At 40.3% G+C, this 21,375-nt stretch overlaps 1 protein-coding gene across 2 annotated transcripts in view; it reads right to left on the bottom strand.

The window, feature by feature from the left end:
- Positions 1 to 2,025: 2,025 nt before the first annotated feature.
- Positions 2,026 to 21,375, bottom strand: part of F5 (coagulation factor V) — a 35,841-nt gene continuing 16,491 nt past the window's right edge. The window contains exons 10-25 of one of the 2 annotated variants that reach the window (XM_071560879.1): positions 20,966 to 21,177; positions 20,050 to 20,200; positions 19,132 to 19,344; positions 15,369 to 17,295; positions 13,164 to 13,329; positions 12,407 to 12,643; positions 11,712 to 11,922; positions 10,800 to 10,979; positions 9,609 to 9,725; positions 9,091 to 9,162; positions 7,991 to 8,085; positions 6,540 to 6,695; positions 5,577 to 5,721; positions 5,273 to 5,421; positions 4,323 to 4,505; positions 2,026 to 3,574 (exon numbers count right to left, since the gene is read on the bottom strand). In XM_071560879.1, coding sequence (XP_071416980.1) covers positions 3,386 to 3,574; positions 4,323 to 4,505; positions 5,273 to 5,421; positions 5,577 to 5,721; positions 6,540 to 6,695; positions 7,991 to 8,085; positions 9,091 to 9,162; positions 9,609 to 9,725; positions 10,800 to 10,979; positions 11,712 to 11,922; positions 12,407 to 12,643; positions 13,164 to 13,329; positions 15,369 to 17,295; positions 19,132 to 19,344; positions 20,050 to 20,200; positions 20,966 to 21,177 — 4,403 coding nt within the window. In that variant the 3' untranslated portion in view covers positions 2,026 to 3,385. Of the gene's footprint in view, positions 3,575 to 4,322; positions 4,506 to 5,272; positions 5,422 to 5,576; positions 5,722 to 6,539; positions 6,696 to 7,990; positions 8,086 to 9,090; positions 9,163 to 9,608; positions 9,726 to 10,799; positions 10,980 to 11,711; positions 11,923 to 12,406; positions 12,644 to 13,163; positions 13,330 to 15,368; positions 17,296 to 19,131; positions 19,345 to 20,049; positions 20,201 to 20,965; positions 21,178 to 21,375 lie in introns of those variants that run through there. The other variant, XM_071560888.1, reaches the window with a different exon arrangement.

The raw sequence follows: 21,375 nt of genomic DNA, 5'->3' as shown, positions 1-21,375 counted from the left end.
CAACTCCATTGTAACGCTGTTGGAGGCTAAAAGCAGTTGACTTTGGACCTTTGAATCCATCCAGATTTGTGAGTGAAGAAATTATTGACTGTATTACTCTGAACTTTGGCACCACATTTCTCCCTCAATCCAAAAAAACCTTGTGTTTGCTAACCTTCACGCCATCATACATACCTTTATTATTTGAGAAAACTGCAGATATTCTTGCATATTTTGCCAATAATCCCAACATACAAAGGATTTCATGCCACAATATATAAAAGGTTGTGCAAGACCCACTGTTTTAACTACAAATTTCTAGAAGCCTTGGCAAATTCAATCTAAGCTCTCTGCTTTCTGAAATCGATAGAAGTTCTTTGTTTTCTAGTCATCTGTGGACACACTAAACATCACTGTGGTTTGGCAGACCTGCTGCAGATGTTTTCACATCTTGCTTGCCAAGAATTTTCCCTCACATTTGCATTAGAAATACTTTGTGTATGTGGTCTGACTACGATAGAGTTCATTTTCTTCACAGCAGCCTGCATAGTGCTGTGCTTCACATTTGTGACTAAACCAGCACTGATAACACATGATGTTTAGCTGTTGCTGAGCAGTGTTTGCACAGCAGCCAGGCCTTTGCCTTTTCCCACCCTGTCCCAGAGTGGGTAGGCTGGGGCTGCACAAGAGGCTGGGAGAGGGCACAGTTGGGGATACGGTATCCCAGACTGTGACAATGTGCCCAGCAAGAAATACTGGGCAAAAGGAAGAAATACTGGAGGAAAGGAAAAGCAGGAAGAGAAAATGTTCAGAGTTATGGTGTTTGTCTTCCCAAGCAAGTGTTAGGTGTGCCAAGGCCCTGCTTGCCAGGAAGCAGCTGAACACCTGCCTTTTGATGGGAAGTGGCAAACAAATTACTATTTTGCTTTGCTTGCATGTGCAGCTTTGATTCACATACTAAACTGCCTTTATGTCGACCCAGAAGTTTTCTTTCTTTTGCCCTTCCAATCCTGTCCCCAAGTCTGTCAGGGGAAAGCAATCAAGTGACTGAGTGGGTGCATAGCTGGCAGCTGGGGCCAACCCATTGCAGTCTTTTTTGGTGTCCAAAGTGGGGCAAGAGGACTTTGAGATCAGAGTGTGCGAGGTAGAATTTGTAGCTGTTAAGCTGTTAACTGGCAGGGTTCTGTGCTTGCCTGACTTACTGTATATTAGACTCTGGTGCTTGTTAGTGACTTGGACTTTTGCTGTTTATTGTAGCACTTATCATCTTACTCTGTTGTGCCAAGGCACATTTTGTTAAGAGCAATGGCCATGTGCCTGGGCTGGCACAGGGCCCAGGCATCGCTGCTGTACCTGTGCTGCTGGACTGGACAGGCTGGAACATCAGCAGAATGGGGATGATTCTTAGCGTGGCAGCTCACGGGATGTTGTGTTTTAGATTTGTAACCAGAACAGTATTAACAACACAGGGGTGTTTTAGCTGGTACTGAACAGTGTTTGCACAGCATCAAGGCCTTTGCTTTTTACCTCTCTGCCCTGCCAGTGTGGAGGCTGGGGGTGGACAACAGGTTGAGGAGAGGACGCAACCAGGACAGCTGACCCCAGCTAACTAAAGTCTTATTCATTATTAAGTAGAAACAGAATTTTCAGCTTGCAAAATTGATGAAGATACATTAAGTCATGCTTCTGCAATCAGTTTTGCATTTGTGTGACTTTACATACACTCATACAGATATATATGAAGAACTAATTACTTATTTAGAACATTTAAGATCATGAGTTTCTGGCTTCACAGTTATCACATAAAAACCTGGTTCTGCTGAGGTTACCAAGAATTTATTAACTGTTTTCTAGGGTAAAACCTCATTCAAAAGTTTACATTCTTTTGGGGTTTTTTAGTGAATATGACCTTGTATTGCAATTTCATGGCAACATTGAAAATTCCATCAAGCTGAAAATTTTACTTCCATGATGCAAAATTTCCCTAATTATTGCCAAAGAGCTACTACTGTCAAGGCTAATATACAAAATAAAATGTTGATGCTCTTCATGCTACAATATTATGTTTATTCTTCAGTGGAAAATGACAACAGTTTGTGACACAGTATATATATATAAAAAAAGAAAATATTTGTTTAGCTTTTACACCCTTTTCACTCACATTCTAAACTTTCTCTTTGAAATGCCTGGTCTACAAGACAAAAAATTGAAAAACTATTGAAATAACTTGGATAACACCATCCAAGGTTCAAAGACAAACTACTTTGAAAAATCCACCCTACTGAATGCTACCTAGTGTGATAAGTGAAGTTCTGCAATTAAACAATGTACAGGATAGAAGCCCAAAAGCTTAGCTAGAACTCTGCTGGAATAATGAGTTCATGGACTGTACATAAATTCACCAGGTGTAGTCATCCTAGGAAAAATCCATGTAATCTCTATGCACAAGAGTGAAAACAGCATTAGAGAGAAATTGTAAGAGAAGGTACAGATGTTTCTATTATCCACTTTCACCTAATTCTCCTCTGTTACCCCCAGGTTGTACTGTCACTCAACAGCTACAGTTCTCAAAGCTTTCCTAATCAAGGGAGCTCCCCCTCCCCATGGTCTATAAGTGTGTCTGGGACTGAGCGTCAGGAGTTCTGGATTCTCACTTTGGTTCTACCATTTCTGTTCCATGACCTGCCAGGTTAAATCACTTCCTTCTCATTTCTGCAATGGAAAGATACTGCTGATTCTCCCTCTGCTTGCCAGGGCTCTGAAGATGAAATACGTGAAATCCACCATGTTCCAGGTGTGCTGGGTGTGCAAGAATGAAATCAATAACGTGAACCCACCTTCTCTGAGAAGGGGTTTGCAGATGCCTCAGTGCTGACATGTGTTCTACCTTTGTCACAGTGTAGATGAAAGACATTTGGAAGTGAGGCCACCTCTGGAATCATTTTTACTGAGGCATTGCTGGAATGCAGCACCACAACTCCAGACCAGCACTGGTTTTCCCTCTCAGCCCTATCTATGGAGAATGCTCACCTGCTACAGTGTCTGTTCCTCCTCTGTGCTGCAAAACCACTACAAAATGGAGATAAGCAGGGCTCAAGATTAAGGCCAAACTCTCCATTCCTAGGGATCTAGAAATTATTAATAAGTAAAAAGTAAGACAGAGAACTGGTCAGAATGAAGTAATGATAATACAAATCAGAAGGGACCTCTATTTCTTCCCAGAGAAAAGCAGCTGTTTTCTAAAATGTGTATTTGTAGGAATGAAACGTCTACCAGAGAAATCTCTCTCAATTTCTGCTGGCAAAACATTAAGGTCCCTTGATGAAGCACACATCCAAACTACTGAGCATGACTGTTTTAAGAGTTGTTAAAAACCACATTGTCCTGCATGACAACTGCTGAAAGGTTAAGAGCTCCCAGACCTGCCAGTCCTTTTCACAGCCAGACCCCCACCAAAGTCACAGCCGTAGAGTTCCACCCGAAGGGCAATGCCACGATACCATGTTCTGGGCACAACGCGGAGAAACCTGGACAGGATGGGTGGGTTAAAGAAATGCCTGACATGCCCATTGCTGTTTTCATTACCCAAGAAAACCTGCAAATACATAAACACACAATTAGTTTAAAAGGCAGAGCTTGAAAAAACCTTGTGGGTTTTTTTGAAATATTTCCAAGATATTGCATTAGCCATCCAGGGTGGATGGACTGGCTCGTTTCTGATTTTATAGAAGACACATCCAGGCTTTTCCTGACATGTTGAGTCAAAGGTAGCTCCGGCCAGCAATACTTGAGTCTGAATGAATGAAACAGCCTCTGTTTCCACCGATGCCACAAAATTTGCCATTCTAGTTTCTAATGCACCAAAACCCAAATTTCCCTTATTTTACCTCTGGGTCCTTGGGGGATTAGGTTAGTGTAAGGTGACATGGGCAAAAATATATATTGTGTCTTCTCTGTGGGTACCTGAAGTTCCCCAGCTCTGATATAGTAATACTGCTCACTAACATTAATTTCACTTATAAAATCAAGGCAGAAATAGAGAAGAGGCCCTGGGGAATCCATTGTTCATTCAAATTAAATGTTCTCATTTACAGTGTCAGCTCCTTTTATCACAATGTTGACTGCCTTCTCTACAGATACAGTGTTCTTTTCTTCTATTATTGTTAATTACAATTACTAAAATCAGGTGGATATTGTGATGTTATCTGTAGTAACCTCATCTCCCTAGCATTTTAAAGTCCTGTGAGAATATCAATTTGCCTGGGCATTCTGCTTTTGAGCCCTGGCATTGTTCAACATCTCAAACCAAGAAACAATACAATTGCCTGTGCTGAGAACAATACCTTTGCTGCTGAGCTTGAACCTTCTGTGTAGGATTTCCACTCTGAGCCTTCATCACTGTATTGGATAACATAGGTTTTCACAAAGTTCTCAGCAGACATGGATGTGACTCCCTGGGTGGCAATAGCAGTTATCTTCTTGACTGTGAGGAGATCAATTTGCAGCCACTGTTGGTTGTTGTTGAACTACAATTGATAAAAAATTTGTCCATGAATAAACATGTCTATGTCTATATTTGCTTAACTTAAAAATCTTGTTTAAAGGTAGTAAAAACTGCATCAAAATGCATCAAAACTGTATTAAAGAAGTGCAGAACAGTAAATCTGAGACAAGCCACAAGAGCCATAAAATTAACTTCATCACTGCAGGTGGTGTATTTTGAATCTTAAGATTTCCACATTAATTTCAAATACATAACAAAAATCAACACAGATTTACCTCCAGTATTAAAACATTATAATATTAATATCAAATGCTTATACAGAACAGTAGCTTCCAGAAATCTCAAGGTGCTTCACGAAGAAATGAGAAATGCAGCTCCATTTCAAAGACACAGGAGCTCACATGCCTTGCTGAAGGTCACCCACCCCCAGATCCACTGAGCTGCACTGCTTGTAAGCCAACCCCAGGAAGGGCTTTTCTAACCCCTTCGAGACAAATATTCAAGTTGTGTTCATCTCCTGAAATGAAATGGGCTATTCCTGCAGGGAAATGCCGCAGCTGTGGCCCAGAGGACACCAGCCATCTCTCAAAGTATGATTTCAATGCCGCTGCCAGAAGTTCAACAAGTTTTCTACCAGAAGATGTGAATGGGCTTCTTCACAAAGTATGGCTGTGAAGCAACCCTGTCACGCTTGGCATTGGATACAGGGAGCAGTAAGTGCAGTGATCACACAGAGCATGGATTTATTAACTAGCTGTCTTGTTGCCATCCCTGCTTCTCACTTGTTACCTTGGCCCGCCAGGCATTCATCTTTCCTTTCTGATTGAGACGAGCAAGTGAAGGGTCCCATGTGTTAAACCAGGATGTCTTAACAGATGAGGCTGTTATTTGGGCGTTCTTGATCTCTCCATTTTCCATTCCAAGTGGCAAAGAGCAACCTGTTGAGAGAAGCACCATGTTATCTACAGTACATCCAAGTATTCACAACCTAAGAACAAACTGGAATTGACAACACCCACAGTTTTAGCTTCATTTAAAGTATTAGGCAAAAAATTTATCAGAATGGAAGCACCAGCACACGACTCATTCTTACCATCTACTTCACAGCCCAGAAGCTCCATGCGAAGAGTTGGCCTGTTGTAGACCTCGGTGGGGTAGAGTCTGATGTACCTGGCAATAATAGGGGGATCAATTATGTTCTCTTTTATGTCGTAGGCATTGGAATTACCTTGAAAAATCTGTTAAAAAGAAAAAAATCCACATATAGTTGATTTGATGCAAACACAAACCTGGATGCTGAAAGCCTGCTCTGTTACAAATCTAGTCTCTTTTATGCCATTAGCCCCATCCACAGTGATGGAGTACTCTGTGTCATATGGGAATTTGAAATATTTCAGGGTTCCATCTTAGTGTATTTGGAAGTGTCTGAAGGCCTCAGTTTAAATATGCAACCCTTTTCTACATCAATCTGTAAAAAGACAAGAGCAAAGAGGCAAAAGGAGAGCTAAAAGACAAGAGGTTTTCAGTTTGGGAGCTGTACCATAGAAACTTCAGTGTAAACTGAAGGGAGCTGTAATAGCTGGGCTGGAGCAGCTGGGCATAAGATGAACCTCTTTCAGGGCACAGCCATGCTTGGCCTTCTGCAGGCAATTCAGACTGCTCAACATGCAGCTGTTGGGACAGCAAAAGGGGAGGGACAAGAAGGAGGGTCTAATTCCAAGTGAGGTATGGCCTGATTTTTAATTGAGCTTCCTGGTTGCTTCAAAAAAGCTGACATAAGGTTAGGAAATAAAAGGAGGGAGAGATGCCTGTGACTCTACACAGTCAGGGTCTCAAGGCCAATCCAAACACCAGTCCAGATGGTTCCTCATCTTACAATTTGTCTTCTAGTCTGAATTTTATTAGTTTGGTAAATGCCTTTTGGGGCCCCAAGCTATATTATTAATTCTCTGAAGGCCATAATTCTTTCCACTCTGTCTTAACATAAAACTCTCATCTCACGGCATCATCCAGTGATGCTGTAAAGGTTGTTGCAACCCCTGTGGCACTGACAGACCTTTTGTACTGGAGAGCTGTCTCCTTTGAAGGTGTTCCATGTCCGTTTGTCTTTGCTGTAAACAATAAAAAACTTCTGGATGTACAAGGATGTTAAAAACTGCTTGGCTCCCTGTGTCTGTATCCCAGTTAACAAAACTTGTCTTTGAAAGTCCACCTAGGAACAGCAAACAGCATTTATAAAGCATTTATAATGCACAGCAAAATCCATATCATTCTTTGGCATTTACACAATAGCTTTGAGCCCTGCATTTTAACACCCACAACACTAACACTCTTGAAAGGAAAACCAACCAGATGTCAGAAGTCAATTTAACGCTGCCTCACTCTCATTTAATTTGTGCATTTATTTGTGTGCCCATTTAATTGCAGAGGCCATTTTACAGGTTTCAGCACAGCAACACAAAGGCACCTCAAAAGTATCTGCATGTCTGTGGTAGGTAGAACTCCACTAATCCCATTTTACAGATAGGCAAAAAGAGCACAGAGAAATCAAAGGTTCACACTTTAATAAACCACCTCTAGTTTTAGATACCTAGGCTGTGAAAAGGCATATGACATTCTGAAGTGCTGAAAAGCCACTTTTCCTGCTTATATCATATCCAAGCACTTAGCACATAAAAACAAATCAGCAAGTTGTTTCTCTCAGCAGTGAAACTCTTTCTTTGGGATCTGCCTTGACATCTCTCTGTGCTTCACTGCAGGAACCTCAGCTGTTCACTGCCATGGCCCCCTGTCAAATTCCTTCTCTTCTCAATGTTATTTCCAGTTCCACATCAGATCTCCCAATCTTCTCCTCCTACCTACCTTCAACTAACTTACAAGTGAGACAAACACAGCAGCCACCAGCTGAACTTACAATGCAACACTAGCTTGAGTGTTTTGTCCCAACTGCCAATTTTAATGAGATTTGTAACAAATCAACTATTCTCCCTAAATTTATGTGCAAATTTGCTATGTAGTGCAAAAGTCACTGGGATGGAAGAAAAACATAGAAGTGAGGTGACTGAACAATATAGTTAATTTCCCTGTGAAGCCAACTGTGCTGTGTCATTGGATATAGAAACAAACAAACCAACCAAAAACTATTTGAAGAAATGCTTGAGAACAGTATACCTTAAATGATCACTTAGCTACACATACATATAAATATGTGCTGTTAGGCAGACAGAGGAAAAAAATAGTAGAAAGAAGGATTCTGCCTACAAAGTGGTTACAATCTAAATTGTGAGGGTAACTGTCCAGTCAATGGGCCTCAACAACAGCACAGACTGGGTCACCCCATGGGAGACAGACAGGTTAACCTGACATTACCATAGCATCACTTGCTACACCTTCTCAGTTTCCCCCAGCAGTCTTCTCAGTGACAACAAGAGCAGTATGACCTTCTAAAATAACCTGTTGGAAAATCATAGTTCAATGATGGTCAAGCACATGTTGTACCAACCATACCTGGATCCAAGAGAGTTGATCTTTCTTCATTATAGTGCTCCAAGCATTGTATGTTCCAGAATTGTTTAATCGGGCTAACTTAGGTTCCCAATAGTCTAGAAAGAAAATATGAATAAAGCAAGAATTATAAGAGAGGCACTAAAAAAGAAAAAAAATGGAGGCTGTAACTAGCTACTGATCTGGAGTGCTTCATTTTCCCCTCACAGTCTGTCTTGGGGAAAAAAAAACAACAATCCTCAACCAAGAAACTCAAACCATAATGTAGGATAAATTGGGCCTGGTCAGCAACTGAAAGTCAGCTGCTACCATGCACAGCTTTATGGTTGGCAGAATGACTTTTAAAATAACAGCCTTTTATGTAATGTACTGTCTGCTGACCCTGGAACCATGGTCTAGAGTTTGCTAAGCAAGTTTTGGCCACCAGCAGAATCAGATACAAACATGCTCTACATTCATGGAAGACAGCTCCCCTATGCATAACAAGGTTTCCATGTTAACAACTGGCATAGAATATATATGACAAAACAGCTTTCAAGCCTTCACAACACTTTGTCAGGAAACAAAACCAAATAAATCCATTGAAAATTAAGTTTTACGAAGTAAATAATTTATTTGTTATTTCAAGGGAAAGAATGTATATTCCTGCATGTGTGTGTAACCTCTGTATCCTAGTTTGACATTGTTCATGTGAAATTTTAACAATTTCTCTACCAAATGATCCCACTTTTATACCATGGATAAACTTGATAAATTAAAGACACTCTGATTGCTTTGGATGCCAGGGTTTCCAAATCTTTCATAACATGCAAATCTCAAAAGTTTTCTGAATATTTGATGTTCATTTTCAAGCAGGGAACCCATAGGACTCTCAAGCTTGTGACACTGAAAGCAGACCTATGACACTGTTAAAATACAATAATGATGGCTACCTAATACACTCACAGACTCTGCTTGCAGCCTTGGAGAGATTTTTAACCTGACTGTTGATTAACTTCTGAACTGATCTTGTAAGATCATAGGATGCTGAAAGAATGTGGAACAACTACACTTTTCTGGGGGTATTCAGGAGTATGCATGGACCTTTTCAAGTATTAACTCACCTATATGATCTGAAGCTTCAATCTGAGAGTCAAGTATAACTCCACTTGCCAGACCCATTGGAATCCTGCACTCTAAAGGGAGCACAGTAAGTTTGTTAAAGAAAATGAGTGATATTCCAGTATATATTCTGGTGAAATCAAAGACAGTATCACACAAAACAATTCTTAGTAATATTATGACACCACTCCCTCCCTGGAGAAGTCCACATTAAGGTATGCAATTTCTCTACATAGATTAATCCACTGGTCACTGTGGGGAAACCTCAAATTAAAAGCTACTGTGCTAAAGGTATAAAGTTAGTAAGCAAAAAAATTTAAAGCTACTACTGGTAGAAGCTAAAAATTTTTTCTTCTACAACGAATTTACAGTAACCATTCCAGCCCCTTCTTGAATGCACAGATAATCTCCTTTGGTTTTTTGCAGAAAAATCTCCCAGATTTATTTTTCGTGATCCTGAAAGGGCAGAGAAGACTTCATGGGTTGAAGCCCCCAGCCAAAAACCCCCCCAGTTCAGTACCTTTTTCTATAACCAAATAGGATGCCTGCATTCCTGCTTGCTGATATTCCCCCACTTCAGTGTCTAAAAGCCACCAGCCAGGTCTCTGTGGCTTCATTTCAATTGTTCTAAATGAGCCTTGAAAAAAAGGAAGAGAAATGTATCAGAAACATTAGCATTACATGGTTGATGTTAGCAAGGCTACATATTAAACCATCCTATGACTTAATCCAGAAAATTTAAATACACATTGCAGAGAGAGCAATAGATGCCACCATCTCAATGATTTGTTTTCTTAGCAAGGAAATTCTGTCTGGAGCCTGAGATTGGACTTAAATGGCCAGATCAAAACCCAACCTTTGCTGCTGGTGCAAAGTACAAAACCTTGGATGCCTGAATGTAATGACAGATACCTGCACATTACAGTGCTGAGCTGTGTAATGAACAGTGCTAGCAAGTCTATCACATAATGCTGGGATGTTAATTCCGTGGTTCTGGTTATAATTCTCACTCCTGCTGACCCAGTGGGTTGCTCAAGTAATGTAAAGGATGGATGTAAAGAAGCCAAAAGTAGATGTGGGAGAATCAGATCTATGGGCCCTCCCTTGACTTTCTGCACGACCCAGGAGTGACAAGCACTGAGCAGGAAAGAGATACTGTTTCAGCTGCTTGCTGGCTTGTTTAGGAAGCACAGTACATGCCTTCACTGTTTTTCCTGTATTCTTAGTTACTGCAGGTATGGTACTTCTGGTTCCCATTTAAACAAAAATATGTGGATTACATAGTGAAAAGCCCCATGTTGATGAAGTAATTAGAATAATGCAATTAAATAGTGAATAAACTACCAAATGTTCACGAAAACAAATGCCAGTTATTTCAAAACAATCCCATTATTTTGATCTCCTCCTTGCCTTTTTTTTTTTAAACCTCTTGTAGCTGGCAATACAGGCTTCATAAGTGCTGCTATTGCACACTTATACTGCTGACAGTGATGCAGGAAAGGAATATATCCTGTAGCCTAATGAATTCTTTAAGCCTATTTCCTTTCTCCATGGACATAAGAATTCTCCTAGGGCTCACATTTGTTCTTTCTGTCCCGTATCACACACCATGATATTACAAAAAAAGCTCCCACCATATGGAGACCTTGACACTGGCATTATGATGACAGACTGCACTGGTCACCTCTCAGAACTTTGCTCTGGTACTTACCTGGAAGGAGTGTGTATGTACCAAGCTGATGCCCTGGGTCTCCTTGTTCTATGAAGGTCTGGCCATGAAAATGAATAACATGAATGTCTTTTGGGCCACCCATATTCAGCAAATGCCATCGGACCGGTTCATCTTCATACATTCTCAAGCCTTGCAAATTGTATGTAATCCCATTAATGGCTGGGAAAAAAAATTGTTAGTAAGGAAAATTGCTCCCAAAACAGGTCTCTTAATCTGTTAGGCAGATACAACTGACATCATTGATTAATAACTGGCTTTACAGACTGCATTTTCAAAAGGCAGATTCCACTTCTCAACATGTCCTTTTCAAACATGGTCACTCACAGCACAGAGGCATCAGCTTTTCAAAGAGAGAAACGTAGTTTCAGTACTGGCCATTATTTCACAGAGAAAAAAGTGTTACCTTTGAATATTCAGCCACTTAACTCTACAGCACTAAAATCTCTATATTCACAGAGAGGCAGATCTATGAAGGGCTGTTTTACAGCTGCTTCAAATTCCTCAATAGAACTAGATGATTTGTCAAATTATTACAATAGTTTTAAATTCCTTGCAAAAAGTTCGTGAAGTATTCTGAAAACAGGAGGGGGGTTTGTTTCTTTTTTATTTTTTGGGTAGACGTATATGAGTGCAAGAGGGAAGTTTCCTGTTCAGAGTTTCATCTATTATGTCCTTTCTTCATTTTAATAAAAAATTTCCAGACACTGCCAATCTTCACATATGAAACCATGATGATTACAGGTACAATGGATAACAAACAAACAAAAAAAAAATCATTCACATAATTAGCATGTAGGATTTATGCATGTTGAAAAAGATTGTGAGCTATCTCCCCCAGCATCTTTCCCTCTACTCCAATAAACTGAATAATTGGCAAAATGAAATAAGTACCATAGAATTTGTTGCATTGCTGCATTCCTTGGGTCTTCTCACTACAAGGCCTTCTAGAATGTTTGTCAAAGTACCAACTTTTCTCTTCATCAAAGACCATAAAAAGCAAGAAAAAGTCTCGAGTAGATGTCCTGCTGCTGCTTGATTTGTTGAAGATTCCTTTCTGACAGATCAGTATCGGCCCAATCAAACCAGAGTGAATATCTTTCTCCTAGAATGCAATACACTCACATTAGATGTAAAAGGGGATTTCCCAAAAGATGTAAAAAACCCCGTAGCATTCTGCAGGATTGCATCTGGCCCTAAATATCTAAAGCAGGCTCTAGAATTGCTGTTGCCTTGTATTTTCACTGTCCCCTGCTCAGTCTGCCAGAGTTGCCCAATTTGAATTCTTCAACAGCTCATATCCTGCTTTAGCTGAGTGTAAGCAATTAAATGTAAAATAGGAACACTGAGTCCAGAAGAAAGGACAGATATCCAAAGATGTGTTCTGCAGCTTGCATTTCTGCAGCCATACAGTAACATCATTTGAAGATATTCAAAACCTGACTGGACACAATTCTGGGCAACCTACTGTTAACTGACTCTGCTTGAGTTGTGGGGGTTGACGAGGTGATCTCCAGTGATCCTTTCCAACACCTGTGATTCTGGGATCAAACCCAACAACACTTCCACTTCTATTTTGATTTCCTTACCAGATTTAAATCAGAGTAGTAGATCCAGGACCGACAAGCTGCTCCTGACTGCACAGGTCCCGATCGCCTGTTTGCGTACCACACATAGATATAGCTGTTATTTGGCTGGACTTCATCATCTTCCTTAAACCAAGCTGTAGATTCATCATCATAAATGCTGCCCTCAGAGGACTTTTCATAGAGGAGTCCATGAGCATGAAGGGAATACGGTCTGGATGCCAGATTCTTAAAATGAACCTAAAAAAAATTAAATAGATTTTATTCAGAAAATTCAGGCCTAAACCAAAGTCCTCACAAAATACATTCCCATGACCTCAAACCAGGCTCAAGATTTGTATAATGATTACAGGCTATGTGGTACATGGAAAAGCTGGCAGGGATAGCTTTTGACATTTCCATGCTAAGTCACTGTCTTTGATGCAGGTAGATAATGAAAAATCAGAAAGCACAAGTCAAACTCCTGGTCCTCCACTGAGTCTAGGCTCCTAGGCCTTTTACTGCCATCCCTCACACCTGGAACTGTTTAGTTACTGCTAGCAGGGAGGTGGGGAGTTTTGACCTCTTACGCTTTGCTGCAGAATTTAATTTACTGTGGATAGAAGAGAAAAAAGATTTGTTTCAAAGAAACACATCACAGTGCTTGCAAGTCCACAGTACAATTTCTAGCCTTGAAAACTGTTTCTCCATCATCATCTTTTAAAAATTTGTGCAGTTTTTAAGATCTATTCTATGTCACACATTCAAAACATTGACTTACTAGGATAACATCGTCCACTTCAGCTCGGATAACTGGCCCCAGGATGCCAAGGTGTTCTGTATGTTCATCTTCATCCTGAAGAGTTGTAAAGGTACTGTCTGTATAGCTTTGGAAAATCACCTTATATCTGCTGCCATCTTTACAGGTTTTGTCACTCATCATTGGACTGAAAGGAATTCCCAATTAAAAAAGCACACAGTGAAACAGAAATAACAGCTTTGATGAAACATGAGAACCAATACAGCAAGAACATTTTAGAATAGAAAAAATAAAAACTCAAATGGCCTCAAGTTGTGCTTGGGAAGGTTTAGATTGGATATTAGGAAAAATTTCTTTACCTAAAGGATTGTCAAGCCCTGGGACAGGGATGTGGTTGAGTCACTATCCTTGGCGGTATTTAAAAGATACGCAGATGTGGCACTTATGGACATGGTTTAGGGGTGGACTTGGCAGTGCTGGGTTAAAGGTTGGACTCTATGATCTTAGAGTTCTTTTCCAACCTAGATGATTCTCTGATTCCATGAAGTAAGTGTCAGATGATTCTGAATACTATGTCTTGCAATGTTCAAGCAATTCTAGCTCTACAGTTGTATGAGATCCTTCAACAATTTGGTCAGCTATCACTGAAAAACTCCAACTAGTCTCTGAAAATACACCTGAGCTCTATTTCCCTTTTTTACCATTAGCTTTATTAATCTGGATCAGAGCTTAGCTCTGAGTGCAGTAAGCATACCACCTATAAAGTAAACAAAAAATAAACGGCGGAGGAACTGGACTTCACACAAATCTATGAGATTCAAGGTGAAGACCTTTTATGACACATAGTACATGATTTATATAGGGTTAGGACTACAGCTTATTGGCTAAAAAGAGTTACACACCACCATGCTAGAAACTTCAGTTGGTTAAAACCTCTCTCTCGCAAGTCCCATGTTTATATTATTTCATCCTGGCTGTTTTCATGCTCCTGCAGAGTCCTGTGAATTCCTACCATGTGAATTCTTGGGGAGTAAACCTCCTCCCTACCAGTCAGCAGCCACTGAGCTTGCTGCTTCTGGCTGGTAGTTAAGTCTCACAGGGTTTTCTATAGATCTGAATTGCTCACCTTTGATTTTACTGTAATAACACACCTATACCCTACTGTCTCAGAGATGTACCTTCTTTGGAAAGCTAACAGAAACACATTTTACATTTGATTATATCTGCATTTTGCAACACACAGCTGGTGCAGTAAAATAAAAATTTAGGCATTCAAAACACTCTTCAGATCTTAAATAGAAACACTAGAATGCTATTATAATTCCCTACAAGCCTGGCTTCATTATCAATTCTGCAAAAAACAGAAACTTAACCTAAGCGACATACTAGAACTGAGACAGTATATGCCATGGGCTCTGTTAAATTCACTGGAACTATGCACCTCACAAGGTGACAAGGAATTCTATGGTTTGTAAGGTGAGCACTGATCCTGACTTGCATGAATTAAGATAGTGAATTTTTAGTAGTGTTTCTCTCAATTCACATATATTCTTTGTTGTGGCATAGTGGCCAGTCTTCCCTGTCAAAATAAAAGAAGACCCCTCTGCATTAGGGTTTGTGATCCAGTCATCTCCTGATTTCTCTAAACAGCAGAAATAACAATGCAGTAATTCACACAGCTTTGTTTTTACTGTACACCTGGGTGGTTAATCACTTTGCAGCTTTCATATACTTTTCAATACTGCAAACTTGTGAAGTTGGAAAGTGCTTTATCCCATTTTACAACAGAGAACTGAGACACCAGAACCATTTCTTGCTAGTGCTAGAAATTGCGCTTTCATCCTGCCTGTAAGAATATCCTGTCTCTGTCACATCAGTTAGCCCATTATATTCCTGGAGAGACTTTGCACAAGGAGGTCTCTGTCCTGTCTCTACTACAGGTACCAAGAATTCAAGCTGGAATTAAAACAGGTCATTCAAGCATAACAAAACTGCAAGTTTCCCTCTTACAGTGAGTTTTTTAACTTCTGTATTAATGAGTGTTTCTAATGAGTCTACAAAAGGTGGTTAAGGGGGAAAAAAACCCCCTTCTTAGTTGTGCTGCTCTTGATTGGAATAATCCCTAGCACACTTCTACACGGTCCAAGCCTCCTTTTAAGTTTATCAGCATCCTGCTAGTGTGTGTCAGGATGGTGTGCAAAATGAAAGCAAAGAATTTAGCCAAACCTTTTTTTAGATCCTGCATAGTTCCAGCAGACCTCTTGAGCTGCAATGTAGTATCTCCTCTCATTCCCTCTGCTGCGCAGGTAATGTTCAGCAATGTTGTCTGGGTTACGCTGCTCATTGATATTCACCTTGGGGTCTGTCATGTATGGGTCATCAATGCTCACATACTGGTACACGTATTCGAAACCTGATGTTTCCTCCCTGTCATATTCTCCTGTGACAATCTCGTAGTCTCCATTTTCTTTAGGAAGCCCAATTGTGATTGATGGCCTAAGCTGCCGCGGGGTGAGTGTGTAATTTTGCAGCTCTTTGTGCCTGGCTCTGCTGACATCCATTGCATGGTCAGCCTCAGTGGGTGTTCCCGTGGTGTTCCTGCAACACGGCAGTGCCGTGTGATTGGTCTCACCTGGAAACATCATACGGCCAAACCCTGCCGTAGAATTGGTGACTGTCTGGGACTTCTTACTCCTTGGGCCCAGTGAGAGGGCCATTTTTGGATCTCCCTGCTTCCTCCTTCGGACCTTGATGAAGGTTCCAGATGTACTCAAAGTATCATTCTTGTTTCCCTCTTCTCCTTTCTGAGTTGGGTGCATGGGGCTCCCTTTCTGGTTTTCCTCCATTAGACGTGAGAACTCTTGATACTTCTTCATATCTTCCTTATTTATGAATGCTGTACCATTTCTACCATGATGCTTTAACTTACCACCAACAGATTTATCTAGATTTGCCTCTACTCCCAGATTTCTCTTTGCAGACACCAAATTCCATTCCTCACTAGTCATTTTAGAAGAGTATTTCCCAGCATTGGGCAACGATGCTTCTACTAAGTTCTTCACTGCAGGGCTGGAAGTAGGATCTGTCTCACCTAAAACATGATCTAAAAAAAAAGCATCTGCTAGTTGCTGTTTGGATATCCGCGGTTCAGAAAGGCTGGATGCATTAGATCCATCTCCTGATATGAAGTCCAAAGCAAGTGTCAAGTTAATTGCACGCACGACATTTTCCATCTTGTTTTCCTCCTCTTCCAGTTCATCAATATAATCATTCAGAAGCTGGGCAGTTTCCACCATGGCTATATTGGATGTGTTCTCTGTGTGATGCACAGAAGAAGGTGCATTAATCTTGTCAGAAAATGAGACATTTTTGTTTCGTACATGATTTAGAAGGGCATTCATCTTTTGGACAGAGTAAAACTTCATGGCCAGTGAGCTTCGCCTTTTCCTGTTGTAATTTCCTCTTCCTGTGCCTTCCTCTTGATGTTCTTCTGAAAAAAATTTACTGTCCTTTCCACCAGTTGAAAGCTCTTCTGCAACATTCACTAGGCCTTCCCCCTCACTCAGCAAGTGTTCACCTGCAGACATGTTACTGTGAGGAATTTCATATTTGCTTTGGCTTCTGTTCTCAAATCCCAAGTCAGCCTTTCCATCACTTATGCTGGCTAAAAATAAATCATCTTCTGTTGTGATTGATGTGTGATTTGACTGGAATGTTTCGGCCTTGGCTAGGGGAAGAGGAGTGATACGAGTTTCTAAGAATTTAGAGTTGTTTGTTGTTTCACTGCTATTTACAGTTGTCAGACCAGAGCCAGATGCCACCTCAGAACTCATGGCATCAGTGTCTTCATACTGATCCCAGGCTAGTGCTGTAAGGTTTTGTTTTTCTTCATTGTCTGCTGCCTTCCTTGAGCTTCGGATGGAGTAAAAAGAAGCCAAGTATTCCTGATAATCTGAGTCCTCCGTATCTTCTTCTTTTTCTTCAACATCTTCCTCAACTGAGGTGGAAACAGCCTTTTTTTCAGTCTTGGTGTGAGTGAAATCCAAAACATCAAACGTGTAGTCTTCCTCATAGTCACATCTGGCATCTCTGAATCTCAGCCGCATGCCATAAGTCATCTCTGGGGTACCCCAGGATGCTAAAAGCCAAGTACCTGCAATGGAAATAAAAGTGTAATGAAAATGAACATTATCTATCATGTAAGTGGCCAAAGCAAGTTGTTGTGTTTGTCTCTACAGCACCTGCTATAGCAGATTGTCAATCTTCACCTGGGATTTTCAGGAGCAATCATTGCAATGAAAAAAAAATAATAAATGTAAATAAATAAGAGCACTTATAAATAAATACATACATCTAAGAGATGGAATTCTTCTCCATAGATTAAGCTGTACCTAGGACCTGAGTCCAAACATAACCCGTAAAAGAGATGAATATGAAAATAAATAAATGTATAAAATAAAGGCTCCTATGTTTAGATCTGCATCTGAGAATGGGATCTCTTGAGATAAAGTCTAAGTTTTATCCTGTCCTTTCTGTTGTATACACTGCCACACAGACAGAGCACTCCAAGCAGAACAAATATGTTCTGAGGCAATGCTGACAAACATCGGACAAACACAGCATTTTTAAAGCTTTTGAATGCATAAAGGATGATCTCTAATAGGTATAATATGAATAAATTAATTTGAATTTCTAATTTGACAGAAAACATTAAACTGCCAATCTAAGGCATCTTAAATTAACTAAAAGGTTTTACAATTCCTCCAAAACCTAGTCAGAAGTTAAGTTCTCTGTTTGAAATTAGTATATGCAGAGAATAAAAGAGTGTTTCCCTAAGTAACATCAAGTCAAGTTCTTTGCTTGATACCGTTTGTTTTTGGAACTAGTGGAAATGACAGAATAGATAGAATTAACAGAGCTTGAGAAAAACAGTCTTTTTTATTAAAAAGGTCACATACACTTTTTCCTCTGTTTATCAGAGTTTGAAGTGACCTGCACAGCTTTCCTGATTTCTAACAGCAGCAAATTTATCAAAGAAAAACATGTCTTAGATGGAAAGAACAGATCACATACCAAAATCAAGCAAAAGTACAACTTGATTACTGGGGAGGTTTCCATAAAGTCTAATGGAGTTTTAATGGCTCCCTAGTCTTGAACAATAAAAGCCACTTGACACACCATACATTTTTAAGGTCATGATGCTGTGTGATCACCAAAAATAAGCTTTGAGAACACAGGGAATTTATTCTTTAAATAGATAAAATATATATAAAAAAATGGGTACTTTAAATGGGATAAGGATATCTAAACCCTGTGGGATTTTAGAATGTTCACTAAAAACTCTCAGACTTCAATGATAAAAAACCTCTGTCCTTTTGGAGGTAATTCCTTAAGTGTGGACTATATGGATTCTAGTGTCCTCTTTTCAAGATATGGTGTTAATTCTAGTAAGACATTAACATGTATCCAACGCACCAGTGATCCAGTTCAGCCGGGCAGCCTTTACTGCTGCTAAATGACCCCAAGCCTAGATGAGATCCAGTAATGATCAGCAAAATTTGACAGTTTTAGCACATTTTAGCCTGCTCAGGATGGACAAGTATGTGTCAAAATTTGGAATCATGCAACGGTATCGATACTGGATCACTTCAAAGCAGAATCTTAGAATTACCTTAAACTGATCATTACGAACCCCAATACTAACTGTGAAGTGGAAACAACCCAAGCTACAAGATGATCAACAAAAAGAGCCTCAGTATAGCACACAATTATGCTGTGTGCCAAGTCTGTGTAGCCAACAAAGCTCCCTATGCACCATTTGCACTGGGGAATGATTTAACGTTTGCCAGCACTGTGTTTATCTGAAAAGTTTTCTTTCTTATTTAGGTAAGTCTTTATAGACTAGAGATTTAATTTATCAAAAAAAACATGTCCTAGATGGAAGGAAGGTCTTAGAAGAGCTGTCAAACACTATAGTTCTACCACTTACCACCATTGTCCATTTCCACTGTGACCGATTCTCCACTCATAGGGAAAAGGTTCAACGTATCTTCGTATTTCCCTCGATACAGAAAAGAGTGTCCAGAAAGGCGAACGGAGACAATTTCATCATGAGTACCAACACTGGAAAAGTGCCACTGAACCACAGTGTCTTGGCAAAATCCAAGGATTTCGCTGCTGTCAGCAACATAGCCATTTATTGCTAAAAAGAAAGCAAAGTAAAAGTGGTCTCAGTATTTTCAGAGTAAGACTTAAAACCTCTTGTCCTTTGATGTCAGTCCACTCAACTGGAATCACTTTTTCACCTGGGAAGACACTGGCACAGGGATGAAATCACAGTGGACTTGATGGAGATCCATCTCTAGAAACAGTATCTCTAAGGGAGCGGGAATGTTGCATCAAAGTTTAATCAGCCCTTGGCTTTGCTTCAGGGTCCAGAGCCTGCCTGATCCCCAGTGGCAAGGTGGAGGTTGGCCTCTTTTCCCAGACAATTAGTGAGAGGACAAGGGGAAGTGCCCTCAAGTTGCACGAGTGGAGGTTCAGGTTGGACATTAGGAAAAATTTCTTCACTGAAGGAGTGGTTAACCATTGGAACTGGCTCCCCAGAGAAGTGGTGAAATCGCCATCACTGCAAGGGTTCAAAGAACAAGTGACGTGGCACTTTGTGGTATGGTTTAGTGGGCATGGTGGTATTAGGTCAAAGGTTAGATTTGATGATCTTGGAGGTCTTTTCCAAACTTAATAAGTCCATATTACATATTGCATACTTCTGTACAGTACCACCTGGCATGGTTAGAAGTTCACTGACCAGAGAATTCCCTGAGTACACATACTTCTAAGAGTAAGCAACCACTGAATGCTCAGATTCATATAAGCGTTCTATTATTCGTCTTGATATGCCACTCACTGTGCATTATGTTTGAATTATAGAACTTGGGGTCATCCCTTTTAACACTGGCTGGGTTGCTGCAGTACTCCTTGATGTTATCTTCTAGGTACCAGCTCTTATTTTCATCGAACACAGCAAACATTGCCTGCTGTTCCCCATCTGCCTTTTTCTGAAAGACAATTGACAGAGCAGTTAGATTTTACGAGCAGACACATGTATTAAGGACTCAATACTACAATCTTTCTTACTTACTATGCAAGCACCAGAGTCATGGTAAGCATGATTCAAGGGCTGAGGGGCTCAAGACTTCAAGACCACAATACTCCTACTGCAAACTACTTGTCATGGAGCACTGAGCAAGCCACTTGCACTGCTGATACACCAGTGGTTTATGACTGGGCTCTCTGTAAAAGGACCAAACTTCTGACTTGACCTGGGCATATGATTTTGAAATTTTTTTCTCCCAAGTGAAGTTTAGGTATTTGCCAAGCAAGATTTCAATGAATGCCAAAGAGAATCACTTTCCCAGAACTCTCCCATGCTGTTTGGGTTATTCTGGATTTATTGATGTCTGAGATTGTCAGACACTGTTGAGTTATATCTGTCACAGAAAGGGACCAGGTCTGATCTGAATGTTACTCGAGTAAGAAGATACAATAGTGGCAGGAAAATTTCTTACCAAGCCTAGAAACAGACTTTCAAGTCAGGCTGACCTTTTGTTGATATGCCGCTCTTGCTAAGAAAAATGGAATATAATTCCCCTACTAATGTGGACAGTTAGAGGAGAGTTTCTTTAAGTGATTTCTTCAGGAGCCTATTGGTTTAATTACTCTCTACAGAAGAGCTATCTACAGGAAGCAAAACTGAATTCACTGTAGATCAAATAACATTATTTGAGCCAAATCTGTCTCTCAGAGGTTGCTAAACAAGTTACCTGCACACCCTTCTGCGTCAGCGCTTCACTTTTGCAAATCAGAAGTGGGCCAATCAGCCCAGAGGCTATATCTCTCTCAATATCTACAGCACTATGATACAGTCTTGTAATACACTGAGCATCCTGTGCAGTGGGTTGGTCTGTCTTAGAGATTTTCCATTCATAAGTGTATGTCTTCCCTGGTTCAACTCCTCTACTCTGGGTGCCATTGCCTAAGGGAAAACAAAGAAGGAGAACAGTAATGACACAAACTGAGAGCCAGATCTTAATATCAAGCTGCACCTTCTAATGCCATTGCTGCAGTTAGGCCATTTCAAGCTACCTTGAGAAAAGTGAATGAATTTTGCCTCTCTCTAAGATCACAAACAAGAAGAGAAAGCTAAGACACCAAAAAAGGGCATTTCTCTCTG

Source organism: Pithys albifrons, chromosome 1 (assembly GCF_047495875.1).
Source record: "Pithys albifrons albifrons isolate INPA30051 chromosome 1, PitAlb_v1, whole genome shotgun sequence".
NCBI classification, from domain to species: domain Eukaryota; kingdom Metazoa; phylum Chordata; class Aves; order Passeriformes; family Thamnophilidae; genus Pithys; species Pithys albifrons.
This window is presented reverse-complemented; position numbering and strand designations above follow the sequence as displayed.